The sequence below is a fragment of the Salvelinus sp. IW2-2015 genome, linkage group LG17, assembly GCF_002910315.2.
Source record: "Salvelinus sp. IW2-2015 linkage group LG17, ASM291031v2, whole genome shotgun sequence".
Taxonomy (NCBI): Eukaryota; Metazoa; Chordata; class Actinopteri; order Salmoniformes; family Salmonidae; genus Salvelinus; species Salvelinus sp. IW2-2015.
The window spans coordinates 16937111-16950696 of NC_036857.1; the positions used below are offsets into that span (position 1 = coordinate 16937111).

General features: G+C 43.9%; 1 protein-coding gene across 1 annotated transcript in view; it reads left to right on the forward strand.

Annotated features, from left to right (window-relative positions):
* The window catches only part of LOC111976553 (E3 ubiquitin-protein ligase MIB2-like), an 84301-nt gene that overhangs the window by 4565 nt on the left and 66150 nt on the right, over window positions 1-13586 (forward strand). Inside the window, 1 exon segment of the mRNA XM_024005475.2 lies at window positions 7722-8111. Within this exon segment, the coding sequence (XP_023861243.2) occupies window positions 7722-8111 (390 nt within the window).

The window sequence follows — 13586 nt, forward strand, 5'->3', positions numbered from 1 at the left end:
TGCATAAAGATGGCAAGATGCAGTAGATGAATATGAGTACAGTATATACATATGAGATGGGTAATGTAGGGTATGTAACATTGTATTAAGTGGCATTGCTTAAAGTGGTAGTGGTACATTTTTACATAATTTCCATCAATTCCCATTTTTAAAGTGGCTGGAGTTGAGTCAGTATGTTGGCAGCGGCCGTCATGTTGTGGTGGCTGTTTAACAGTCTGATGGCTGGAGATAGAAGCTGTTTTTCAGTTCTCGGTCCTGCTTTGATGCACCTGTACTGACCTCGCCTTCTGGATGATAGCGGGGTGAACAGGCAGTGGCTTGGGTGGTTGTTGTCCTTGATGATCTTTATGGCCTTCCTGTGACATCGGTGGTGTAGGTGTCTGGAGGGCAGGTAGTTTGCCCCTGGTGATGCGTTCTGCAGACCCTCTACCTCTGGAGAGCCTTACGGTTGTGGGCGGAGCAGTTGCCGTACAGGCGGTGATACAGCCGACAGGATGCTCTCGATTGTGCATCTGTAGAAGTTTGTGAGTGCTTTTGGTGACAAGCCGAATTTTTCAGCCTCCTGAGGTTGAGAGGCGCTGCTGCGCTTCTTCAAACGCTGTCTGTGGGTGGAACAATTCAGTTTGTCCGTGATGTGTACACGAGGAACTTAAAACTTTCCACCTTCTCACTACTGCCGTCGATGTGGATAGGGGGGTGCTCCCTCTGCTGTTTCCTGAAGTCCACAATCATCTCCTTTGTTTTGTTGACGTTGAGTGTGAGGTTATTTTCCTGACACCACACTCCGAGGGTCCCTCCTCCCTGTAGGCCGTCTCGTCGTTGTTGGTAATCAAGCCTACCACTGTAGTGTCATCCGCAAACTTGATGATTGAGTTGGAGGCGTGCATGGCCACGCAGTCGTGGGTGAACAGGGAGTACAGGAGAGGGCTCAGAACGCACCCTTGTGGGGCCCCAGTGTTGAGGATCAGCGGGGTGGAGATGTTGTTACCTACCCTCACCACTGGGGCGGCCCGTCAGGAAGTCCAGGACCCAGTTGCACAGGGCGGGGTCGAGACCCAGGGTCTCGAGCTTGATGACGAGTTTGGAGGGTACTATGGTGTTAAATGCTGAGCTGTAATCGATGAACAGCATTCTCACATGGGTATTCCTCTTGTAAGATGGGTTAGGGCAGTGTGCAGTGTGGTTGCGATTGCGTCGTCTGTGGACCTATTGGTGCGGTAAGCAAATTGGAGTGGGTCTAGGGTGTCGGTAGGGTGGAGGTGATATGGTCCTTGACTAGTCTCTCAAAGACTTCATGATAACGGAGTGAGTGCTACGGGGCGGTAGTCGTTTAGCTCAGTATACACTGGCAGGCTGGTGAAATCCCTGCCTGATCAAGATGCACAAGCATGGAGGGAGATTGGTAGGCAATGTCTCCTTCCCTAATTCCATAGATCTTCCATCCAAAGGGTGCATCTCAGTCATTCAATTATCCCAACTTTTCGCTTCCAGGGACCACAAATCACTGTCAATCTCTTTAGGCAACCAGTCAATTTTATCAGCGAATGTAACAGATGAAAGGTTTTATTATTATTATAAACATTTGCATTGTGAAAAGTAATGTAAATTGCTTATAATTCTATTAGCTAATACTCCCATGTCCAACTGTGAGCCTATTCTTTTTGGACGAAACATATGTTAAAAACATTCGGACCACCTGCAGTAGAAAAAAATGGCCTAGACGATCTCTTTCTCCTAGTTTATTTTCCTGTATCAAGGGTGATCTGAAAGAACTGCTAGGATTTCTAACTTATTGTTTCACATCACCGGTAGATCAGAGCAAAAGGAGAAGAGGAGCCAAGGACAGGAAGCTACTTTAGACTATCGATACTCACCTGAGGCTCCCTTTAACACAGTGTCAGATGACTGGCCAGAGCTATTAATCCAGTGAAGGCAGGCTAACTGTGATTTTAGGGTGGAGAAAGAGAGTATGAGCAGCCAGCTTGTTCTTTCTCTGTTTCTCCTCCTGCCTCCTCATATGTGTTCACGCTTAAGCAGATACATTTAATACACAAATGACACAGTAATCTCTGTAAACATACAAATATAATCTCAAACGTAGTATAATAATTTTGTTCGTCCTATTGCTGCTGGATTAAGATGGATTTAGGCCTATACTAAACCAAGTATCTGAATACTTATCATGTGATTAAGACTGAATAGGCACCAACAAAAAATGCATTTGGTCTACATTGTCAGTTGTATCACCCAGGGTGAATAAATGTTGTTTGTAAGCATAAAGCTTCATAGGTAGATAATAGTTGCAGGTTCTCTCTGTTATTGGAACCAGTGAGTGTGAAATAGTCTTTCCAGTGAGAAGTGACAATTAAAGGGAGAGCTGTCAAAAGTTCAGAACTTCTGTAGATTAGGCTACATGCTTGGTTTTAACAAGGGAAAATGTCAAATTTGAGTGTTTCACTTTCCGATCCATTTGTGACTGTTTTTATTGGATTTGTCTCTGCTTTTTTCTTGTCCTCACACAAATGCACAAAAAAATTCTGTAGGCCGTTACGTAAAGGCTGCAAGCCCGCAGTATGCAGCCCAGGCAGGCAGATGAGGAGGATGCAGAGAGACAGGCTGATCTAGTGTGCTCCACAACAGCAGGCGGCTGGACTGCCTGCCTCTATCTATGCAGTAGCTCCAACCTCGATTCCCCTGTGTACTGTAGACACAGACCGAAGCAGCATCCAGGAATGCCATCACCAACATGATCAACGTAAATCAACCAAAGCCAAGCATTTGTTGGCCGAGGGGCAACTGAGGTAGGGCTCCACCGCCTCAACAACGGTAGGGAAACTGGTTCAATACCATTGCTAAATAGCATTGTAAATTCATTGACCGTGGTTAACTCAGTGGTTTAAAAAAGGTGACTGTGCTTTAGCCTCTTGTTGTGGCTGTGTAGACAGACAGTGTTTCAACAACCGGTCAACTGAGACATTCCTCCTAGTGGTTAAGAGCATTGAGCCAGTAACCAAAAGGTCGCTGGTTTGAATCTCCAAGCCGGCAAGGTGGAAAAATCTGCCGTTCTGTCCTTTAGCAAGGCAGTTAACCCCCAACAACTGCTCCCCGGGTGCCGATGACGTCGATTAAGGCAGCCCCCCGGACCTCTCTAATTCAGAGGGGTTGAGTTAAAAGCGGAAGACACATTTTGGTTGAATCCATTCCGTTCTGAATGGATTCACCTGACTACACTACATGACCAAAAGTATGTGGACGTGCTCGTCGAACATCTCTTTCCAAAATCATGGGCATTAATATAGACTTGATCCTCCCTTTGCTGCTATAACAGCCTCCTCTCTTCTGGGAAGCCTTTCCACTAGATGTTGGAGCATTGCTGCGGGAACTTGCTTCCATTCAGCCACAAGAGCATTAGTGAGGTCGGGCACTGATGTTGTGCGATTAGGCCTGTCTCTCAGTCGGCGTTCCAATTCATCCCAAAGATGTTCGAAGGGTTTAAGGTCAGGGCTCTGTGCAGGCCAGTAGAGTTCTTCCACACCAATCTCAACAAACCATTTCTGTATGGACCTCACTTTGTGCACGGGAGCATTGTCATGCAGAAACAGGAAAGGGCCTTGCCCATACTGTTGCCACAAAGTTGGAAGCACAGAATCATCTAGAATGTCATTGTATTCTGTAGCGTTAAGATTCCCCTTCACTGGAACTAAGGGGCCTAGCCCGAACCATGAAAAACACCCCCAGACCACTATTCCTCCTCCACCAAACTTTACAGTTGGCACTATGCATTCGGGCAGGTAGTGTTCCCCTGGCATCCGCCAAACCCAGATTCGTCCATCGGACAGCCAGATGGTAAAGCGTGATTCATCACTCCAGAGAACACGTTTCCACTGCTCCGGAGTCCAATGGCYGTGAGCTTTACACCACTCCAGCTGACGCTTGGCATTGCACGCTGTGATCTTAGATGCTTGGCATTGCGCGTGGTGATCTTAGGCTTGTATCCGCCTGCTCGGCCATGGAAACCCATTTCATGAAGCTCCCGACGAACAGTTCTTGTGCTGACGTTGCTTCCAGAGGCAGTTTGGAACTCGGTAGTGAGTGTTGCAACTGAGGACAGACGTTTTTTATGCGCTTTAGCACTCTGTGGTCCCCTACTGTGAGATTGTGTGGCGTACCACTGCGTGGATGATCTGTTGTTGCTCCTTGATGTTGCCACTTCACAATAACAGCACTTACAGTTGACTGGGGAAGCTCTAGCAGGTCAGAAATTTGATGAACTGACTTGTTGGAAAGGTGTCATTCTATGACGGTGCCACTTTGAAAGTCACTGAGCTCTTCAGTAAGTCCATTCTACTGACAATGTTTGTCTATGTAGATTGCATGGCTGTGTACTCGATTTTATACACCTGTCAGCAATGGGTGTGGCTGAAATAGCCGAAATCCACAAATTTGAAGGSGTGTCCACATTCTTTTGTATATATAGTTTAGATATCCCCTTTCCCTATGCAAGACTGGGCTAAAGTAGGCCATGTATGCAGTCTGACCGGCTGGCTGTCTGACTGGTGGGCTGTCTGATTGGCATACCTCTCTTATTTGTGAAGGTTCCTGCCATTCTGCCGACTCAGTCCTCCACATGAATAAGCACTTCCTTTCTGCGTTTGTTGGGTTTCAAGTGGCTGCCGGGCGCTAATGCTACATGCCATAGTGTCATGATGAGGGCATGACTGTGTGGCAGACTGTGGCTGCTGTGTCATGTCAGGGGTACAGAGGAAAGCAGTGAGCGTGTTAGAGAGGAGCAGCTGGACATTAGACTCCCCTGAGTCAGCCCATGTCACATAGCATGGGGCTCAGTGAATGTTGAAGAAGGGACAGGATAAACTCACAGGGCTTCAGTACATTGGTTAATGAGACAAAAGGCATGCTGCTGCAGTGTCACTGACAGTATCTCTGGGAGTGGTGTAAAGCTCTCTGAGTATTGAGACCATAGAGATCCTGGCTGTGTCATAAACAGTCAATGTCCCCGAATGTGGTGAAAATGGCAGCCATATTGGCCAGGGAGAAATCCGAAAAAATTTAATTGGAATGAATGGCAGTAGAGGCATAATCCGGATTTTATTTACGCAGGAAAATTTAAGTAAGGCATGTGATCTATCAGAAAATGTGTAATAGAATTATTATTACCCAATAATAAAGTCATATAATTATAAATACGGTTTATATCGGTTTTAAACAAATGTTCTGTGATATATATATATATACAGTGGCAAGAAAAAGTATGTAAGCCCTTTGGAATTACCTGGATTTCTGCATAAATTTGTCATAAAATTTGATCTGATCTTCGTCTTAGTCACAACAATGTGTGTGGGGGGGCAATATGTGTTGGACTGCAGAGTGAAGGAAAAGCAGCCAACAAGTGCTCAGCATATGTGGGAACTCCCTCAAGACGGTTGGAAAAGCATTCCAGGTGAAGCTGGTTGAGAGAATGCCAAGAGTGTGCAAAGCTGTCTACTTTGAAGAATCTCATATCAAATATATTTTGATTTGTTTAACACATTTTTGGTTACTACATGATACCATATGTGTTATTTCATAGTTTAGATGTCTTCACTACTATTCTACAATGTAGAAAATAGTCAAAATTAAGAAAAACCCTTGAATGACTAGGTGTGCCCAAACCTTTGACTGGTACTGTGTATATATAAAATAAAATATATGTAAAAATACTTTTTTGTTTTCTTGAAAAGCTATTATATGATACAATATCAGTACTTGTTGCATTTACAACTTGTCAAAGTCCAATCAACTGATTTCAGCCAATGAATGGCTCTGGATTGACTGCATTATTTGAATGGAGTGTTAGCATATTGGCAGTTAATTAGAAAAAATGATGGAATCATAACTCTAAAACTGTCTGGCTAGCTAGCTAACAAACAGAGGGCAGATTAAAGGTGCAATTCGTAAATTCACTCTGGCCATCTACTCCAATTTCAGAGCGCTCTCATCTGAGTGTGCCAGAGCACAGAATAACTGATGAATTTACGAACGTTCAACACCTGTTGAATATGGCCGGTGTCGGTAAACGTCAGCAAAAAAACATAATTAAATTGTTGCCAGCAGCACAGTTACAGTCACCAATGCTCTGAATAACATGAAAACAGCCTAACCAGCTCTGCAAGGGCGAGTAAAATGGTCAGTGAGTTGTTTTTTCATTTGTGTCTGGAAGTAGCTAGCCAACATTAGCCAGTTAGCTCAGGTGCTGGACTGCCGTTTTGAGGTCAGAACGCTTGGATCAACCCTACTCCTCCGAGCGTCCAGTGTGCGCTCTGAATGTTCCGAGAATGAAACGCTCTGAATTTAAGAACAGACAATCTGACAATGCTCTGAATTTACGAACTCCCAGAGCGCACTCTAAGAGCACTCTGGCACTCAAATGAATTTACTAACACAACCATATTCTTAATTCATTATTTTACACTATCTTATCAATAGAAATAGAATGGAATTGAAGTCAATGATGGCATAATGGATGGCCTCCTGAGTGGTGCAGCGGTCTAAGGCACTGCATCAGTACAGACCAGGGAGACCCATGAGGCGGCGCACAATTGGCCCAGCGTCGTCCGGGTTAGGGGAGGGTTTGGCCGGCCGAGATGTCCTTGTCCCATTGCGCTTTAGCGACTTCTTGTGGCGGGCCGGGAAGCAGTACGGGGTCGTTTTTCAGAGGACGCATGGCTCTCGACCTTCGCCTCTCACGAGTCCATACGGGAGTTGCAGCGATGGGACAGACTGTAACTACTTATTGGATATCATGAAATTGGGAAGAAAAAGGGGTAAAAACTACCAACAAAAAAAGATGGCATAATAGGTGGACTGGAGCCCATTGCTAGTGTACCCGTAGACAACAACATCTAGGTTAAAGATTACAAGGTTAAGACAACGTGGTTATAATTTCCCATAACTCTTTGCAATTCATGGGACCAGCGTTGCTAGTTAGCAACGGCGCTAATAGTTATCAATGGCACTGGTCCCATTAATTTGTTTATTTAGAACGCTTTCGCATGGAATTATTACATTGTCTTAACCTTTTMMTTTTTTTTTACCTGGAAGAAAAGCCGGATGTAAAAGCAGGAAGTGTACCCATTAATCTGGAATGTGATTCGTTGAATCAACTCAACTGACATTACAAAAAAATACATTCCATTGCAATGAGCCACATCAGTTAGCATCATTTGAATGAACATTTGACATTACCATGGAAATTGTTGCATCACAATACCAGGCAGCCATTGCGAGTGTACCCATGAGTTTACCAGTCAAATTGCCAGGGTTTGAGGTTCCAAGCCCATTCTATTTCTATGATCTTATCACAGCACTGGCAAACCATGGTTTACCAATTCCCTGACAAACATGGCTGACATTTATCCCATCATAAGACAGTCCATGTCCATTCTAGTGTTCTAATTCCTAATTCTATGATTGAGACTATTGTTTTAGGGCTTAAGCTGACTTATTTTTTAAAAAATGTCAAGATCATGAAATTGTTTACCAATGAAGAAGTGGCGGTGAATGGCCAATCTGAGCTAGCCTATTTACGGAAAAAGATGCTTGGCTGCAATAATTATTTGTCACAAAATGAAAACTCAATTGCCAGTTCTCATTCACATCTCTGCTAGTAGACGGCGCCCCAATTGATTAGACATCTTTTTCTTTCTCTCTCCTTCTCCCGTCAGTCACCCCTGATTTGGTCCCGGAGCCCCTGGTGCTACCCGTGGTGCCCTCCCTGCCCTCTGTGCGGGTCCGGCCTGCCCTTCACAGGCCCCGGAGGCGCAACAACAGCAGCAGCGGAAGCGACCTCACCAGGCCGCGGCCCTCGGGCCCGGCTGGCCCGAGAGGCAGCATGGAGGTGGGCATGCGTGTGGTGCGCGGCCTGGACTGGAAGTGGGGGAACCAGGACGACAGTGAGGGTCACGTGGGCACAGTGGTGGAGATCGGGCGGCAAGGCAGCACCACCACGCCTGATAAGACGGTGGTGGTGCAGTGGGACAGCGGCACGCGCACCAACTACCGCACAGGATACCAAGGCTCCCACGACCTGCTGCTCTACGACAATGCCCAGATCGGTGAGCATAACACCTCACCTCAGCTGTTTACACACATATAGGCTATGTACTTACAGTGAACTCGGAAAGTATTCAGACCTCTTCACATTTTGTTACATTACAGCCTTACTCTAAAAATGATTAAATTGTTCATCAATCTACACACAATACCCCATAATGACAAAGTGAAAATGGGTTTTTAGAAATATTTGCAAATGTAATTAAAATAAAAAACATAAATACATTTACATAAGTATTCAGACGCTTTGCTATGAGAATCGAAATTGAGCTCAGGTGCATCCTGTTTCCATTGATCATCCTTTATTGGAGTCCACCTGTGGTAAATTCAATTGATTGGACATGATTTGGAAAGGCACACACCTGTCTATATAAGTTCCCACATTGACAGTGCATGTCAGAGCAAAAACCAAGCTAGGAAGTCAAAGGAATTGTCTGTAGAGTTCCGAGACAGGATTGTGTCGAGGTACAGATCTGGGGAAGGGTACCAAAAAATGTCTGCAGCATTGAAGGTTCCCAAGAACAGAGTGGCCTCCATTCTAAAATGGGAGAAGTTTGGAACCACCAAGACTCTTTCTAGAGCTGGCCGCCCGGCCAATTTGAGCAATCGGGGGAGAAGGGCCTTTGTRATAGAGGTGACCAAGAACCCGATGGTCACTCTGACAGAGCTCCAGAGTTTCTTCTGTGGAGATGGGAGAACCTTCCAGAAGGACAACCATCTCTGGAGCACACCACCAGTCAGGCCTTTGCCTGACGAAAGGTACTCCTCGGTAAAAGGCATGACAGCCCGCTTGGAGTTTGTGGCCTGCTGGAGGTCATTTTGCAGGGCTCTGGCTGGGTTTGCAGGGCTCTCTGCTGCTGGGTTGTTGCCCTCCTACGGCCTCCTCCACGTCTCCTGATGTACTGGCCTGTCTCCTGGTAGCGCCTCCATGCRCTGGACACTACGCTGACAGACACAGCAAACCTTTTTGCCACAGCTTTGCATTGATGTGCCATCCTGGATGAACTGCACTACCTGAGCCACTTGTGTGGGTTGTAGACTCCGTCTCATGCTACCACTAGAGTGAYAGCACCGCCAGCATTCAAAAGTGACCAAAACATCAGCCAGGAAGCATAGGAACTGAGAAGTGGTCTGTGGTCACCACCTGCAGAACCACTCCTTTATTGGGGGTGTCTTGCTAATTGCCTATAATTTCCACCTTTTGTCTATGCCATTTGCACAACAGCATGTGAAATTTATTGTCAATCAGTGTTGCTTCCTAAGTGGACAGTTTGATTTCACAGAAGTGTGATTGACTTGGAGTTACATTGTGTTGTTTAAGTGTTCCCTTTATTTTTTTGAGCAGTGTTTATACTGTACAGTGCCTTCAGAAATTATTCACACCCCTTGACTTTTTCCACATTTTGCWAAAATTTATTAAATTGCAAAAAAAATTGTCACTGGCCTACACACAATACCCCATAATGTCAAAGTAGAATTATGTTTTGTGAAATTTTTACAAATTAATAAAAAATTATTAATAAATAATTATTAATAAATAAATTAATAATTAATAATAATTATTCAACCCCTTTGTTATGGCAAGCTTAAATAAGTTCAGGAGTAAAAATGTGCTTAACAAGTCACATAATAAGTTGCATGGACTCACAAAGAAGGGCACCTATTGGTAGATGGGTAAAAATACACTGAACAAAAATATATACGCAACTTGCAAGAATTTCAAAGACTGTATGGAGTTAATGTTCATATAAGGAAATCCGTCAATTGAAATAAATTCATTAGGCCTAATTTATGGATTTCACATGACTGGGAATACAGATGCATCCATTGGTCACAGATAACTTTTTTTTTAAAGGTTGGGGCATGGATAAAAAAAAKTGTCAGTTTTTGGTGTGACCACCATTTGCCTCATGCAGCGCGACATCTCCTTTGCATAGAGTTGATCTGTTGATTATGGCCTGTGGAATGTTGTCCCACTCCTCGTCAATGGTTGTGCTAAGTTGCTGGATATTGGTGTGAACTGGAACATGCTGTCTTACACATCGATCCAGAGCATCCCGAACATGCTCAATGGGTGACATGTCTGGTGAGTATGCAGGCCATGGAAAAACTGGGACATTTTCTGCTTCCCGGAATTGTGTACATATTCTTGCGATATGGGGCTGTGCATTATCATGCTGAAACATAAGGTGATGGCAGCAGATCTCATCAAGGTATCATCAAGGTATTCAAATTGCCATTGATAAAATGCAATTTTGTTCATTGTTCGTAGCTTATGCATGTCCATATCATAACCCTACCGCCACCATGGGGCACTCTGTTCACAGCATTGACGACACCATACACGCCATCTGCCCAGTACAGTTGAAACTGGGATTCATCCATGAAGAGCACACTTCTCCAGTGTGCCAGTGGCCATCGAAGGTGAGCATTTGCTCACTGAAGTCAGTTATGACGCCAAACTGCAGTCAGGTCAAGACCCTGGTGAGGACGATGAGCATGCAGATGAGCTTCCCTGAGAGGGTTTTTGACAGTTTGTGCAGAAATTCTTCGATTGTGCAAACCCACAGTTTCATCAGCTGTCCAGTTGGCTGGTCTCAGACGATCCCGCAGGTGAAGAAGCCGGATGTGGAGGTCCTGGGCTGGCGTGGTTACACGTGGTCTGCGGTTCTGAGGCCGGTTGGACGTACTGCCAAATTCTCCAAAACCTGTGTAATGATCATGCTGTTTAATCAGCTGCTTGATATGCCACACCTGTCCAGTGGCTGGATTATCTTGGCAAAGGAAAAATGCTCACTAACAGGTATAAACACATTTGTGTATAATATTTGAGAGAAATACGCTTTTTGTGTGTATGGATCATTTCTGGAATCTTTTTTTTCAGCTCATGAAACATGGGACCAACACTTTACATGTTGCGTTTATATTTTTGTTCAGTATAAAAAAACACAGACCATTGAATATCCCTTTGAGAATGGTTAAGTTATTAATTACACTTAATTACACAGTCCCTACAAAGATACAGGCATCCTAATTGCAGCATTACCGCAAAAATGGAAGAGGCAATTGGAAGGGGGGAAAAAGTAAGGAACTTGTCTGTCGACCCTGCATTAAAGACCAAAATTGGTTAAAGAAAATAGAGATAAATAAAAATGTATACCAGTTTAATTTAAGGACCAAAACATTGACAGCTGTGCCATATAGATTGCAAAATAGTTGGGAATACATTTTCGATGTACCGATTTCATGGCACATGGTTTATGAGCTGATACACAAAACGATGCCGGATTGAAAATTTCAAATTTTCCAATTTAATTGATACCAGAATCTTACCAGATTCTTGCAACTAATAGAATGTTATATATATACTGTATACAGTTGAAGTCGGAAATTTACATACACCTTAGCCAAATGCATTTAAACTCKGTTTTTCACAATTCCTGACATTTAATAATAGTAAAAATTCCCTGTGTTAGGTCAGTTAGGATCACCACTTTATTTTTAGAATGTGAAATGCCAGAATAATAGTAGAGAGAATGATTTATTTCAGCTTTTATTTCTTTCATCACATTCCCGGTGGGTCAGAAGTTTACATACACTCAATTAGTATTTGGTAGCATTGCCTAAAATTGTTAACTTGGGTCAAATGTTTTGAGTAGCCTTCCACAAGCTTCCCACAATAAGTTGGGTGAATTTTGGCCCATTCCTCCTGACAGAGCTGGTGTAACTGAGTCAGGTTTGTTAGGGCCTTCTTGCTCACACACGCTTTTTCAGTTCTGCCCACAAATTTTCTATAGGATTGAGGTCAGGGCTTTGTGATGGCCATTCCAATACCTTGACTTTGTTGTCCTTAAGCCATTTGCCACAACTTTGGAAGTATGCTTGGGGTCATTGTCCATTTGGAAGACCCATTTGCGACCAAGCTTTAACTTCCTGACTGATATCTTGAGATGTTGCTTCAATATATCCACATAATTTTCCCGCTCATGATGCCATCTATTTTGTGAAGTGCACCAGTCCCTCCTGCAGCAAAGCACCCCCACAACATTGATGCTGCCGACCCCGTGCTTCACGGTTGGGATGGTGTTCTTCGGCTTGCAAGCCTCCCCCTTTTTCCTCCAAACATAACGATGTTCATTATGGTCAAACAGTTCTATTTTTGTTTCATCAGACCAGAGGACATTTGTCCAAAAAGTACGATCTTTGTCCCCATGTGCAGTTGCAAACCGTAGTCTGGCTTTTTTATGGCAGTTTTGGAGCAGTGGCTTCTTCCTTGCTGAGCGGCCTTTCAGTTTGTCGATATAGGACTCGTTTTACTGTGGATATAGATACTTTTGTACTTGTTTCCTCCAGTATTCTTCACAAAGTCCTTTGCTATTTTTCTGTGATTGATTGCACATTTCGCACCAAAATACGTTCATCTCTAGGAGAATGCATCTCCTTTCTGAGCGGTATGACGGCTCTGTGGTCCCATGGTGTTTATACTTGCGTACTACTCTTTGTACAGATGAACGTGGTACATTCAGGCGTTTGGAAATTGTTCCCAAGAGTGAACCAGACTTGTGGAGGTCTGCAATTTTTGTTCTGAGGTCTTGGCTGATTTCTTTTGATTTCCCCATGATGTCAAGAAAATAGGCACTGAATTTGAAGGTAGGCCTTGAAATACATCCACAGGTATTCCTCCAATTGATTCAAATGATGTCAATTAGCCTATCAGAAGCTTCTTAAAGCCATGGCATAATTTTCTGGAATTTTCCAAGCTGATTAAAGGCACAGTCAACTTTAGTGTATGTAAACTTTTGACCCACTGAAATTGTGATACAGTGAAGGAAAAAAGTATTTGATCCCCTGCTGATTTTGTATGTTTGCGCACTGACAAAGAAATGATCAGTCTATAATTTTAATGGTAGGTTTATTTGAACAGTGAGATACAGAATAACAACAAAAAAATCCAGAAAAATGCATGTCAACAATGTTATAATTTGATTAGCATTTTAATGAGGGAAATAAGTATTTGACCCCCTCTCAATCAGAAAGATTTCTGGCTCCCAGGTGTCTTTTATACAGGTAACGAGCTGAGATTAGGAGCACACTCTTAAAGGGAGTGCTCCTAATCTCAGCTTGTTACCTGTATAAAAGACACCTGTCCACAGAAGCAATCAATTAATCAATCAGATTCCAAACTCTCCACCATGGCCAAGACCAAAGAGCTCTCCAAGGATGTCAGGGACAGATTGTAGACCTACACAAGGCTGGAATGGGCTACAAGACCATCGCCAAGCAGTTTGGTGAGAAGATGACAACAGTTGATGCGATTATTCGCAAATGGAAGAAACACAAAAGAACTGTCAATCTCCCTCGGCCTGGGGCTCCATGCAAGATTTCACCTCGTGGAGTTGCAATGATCATGAGAYCGGTGAGGAATCAGCCCAGAACTACATGGGAGGATCTTGTCAATGATCTCAAGGCAGTCACCA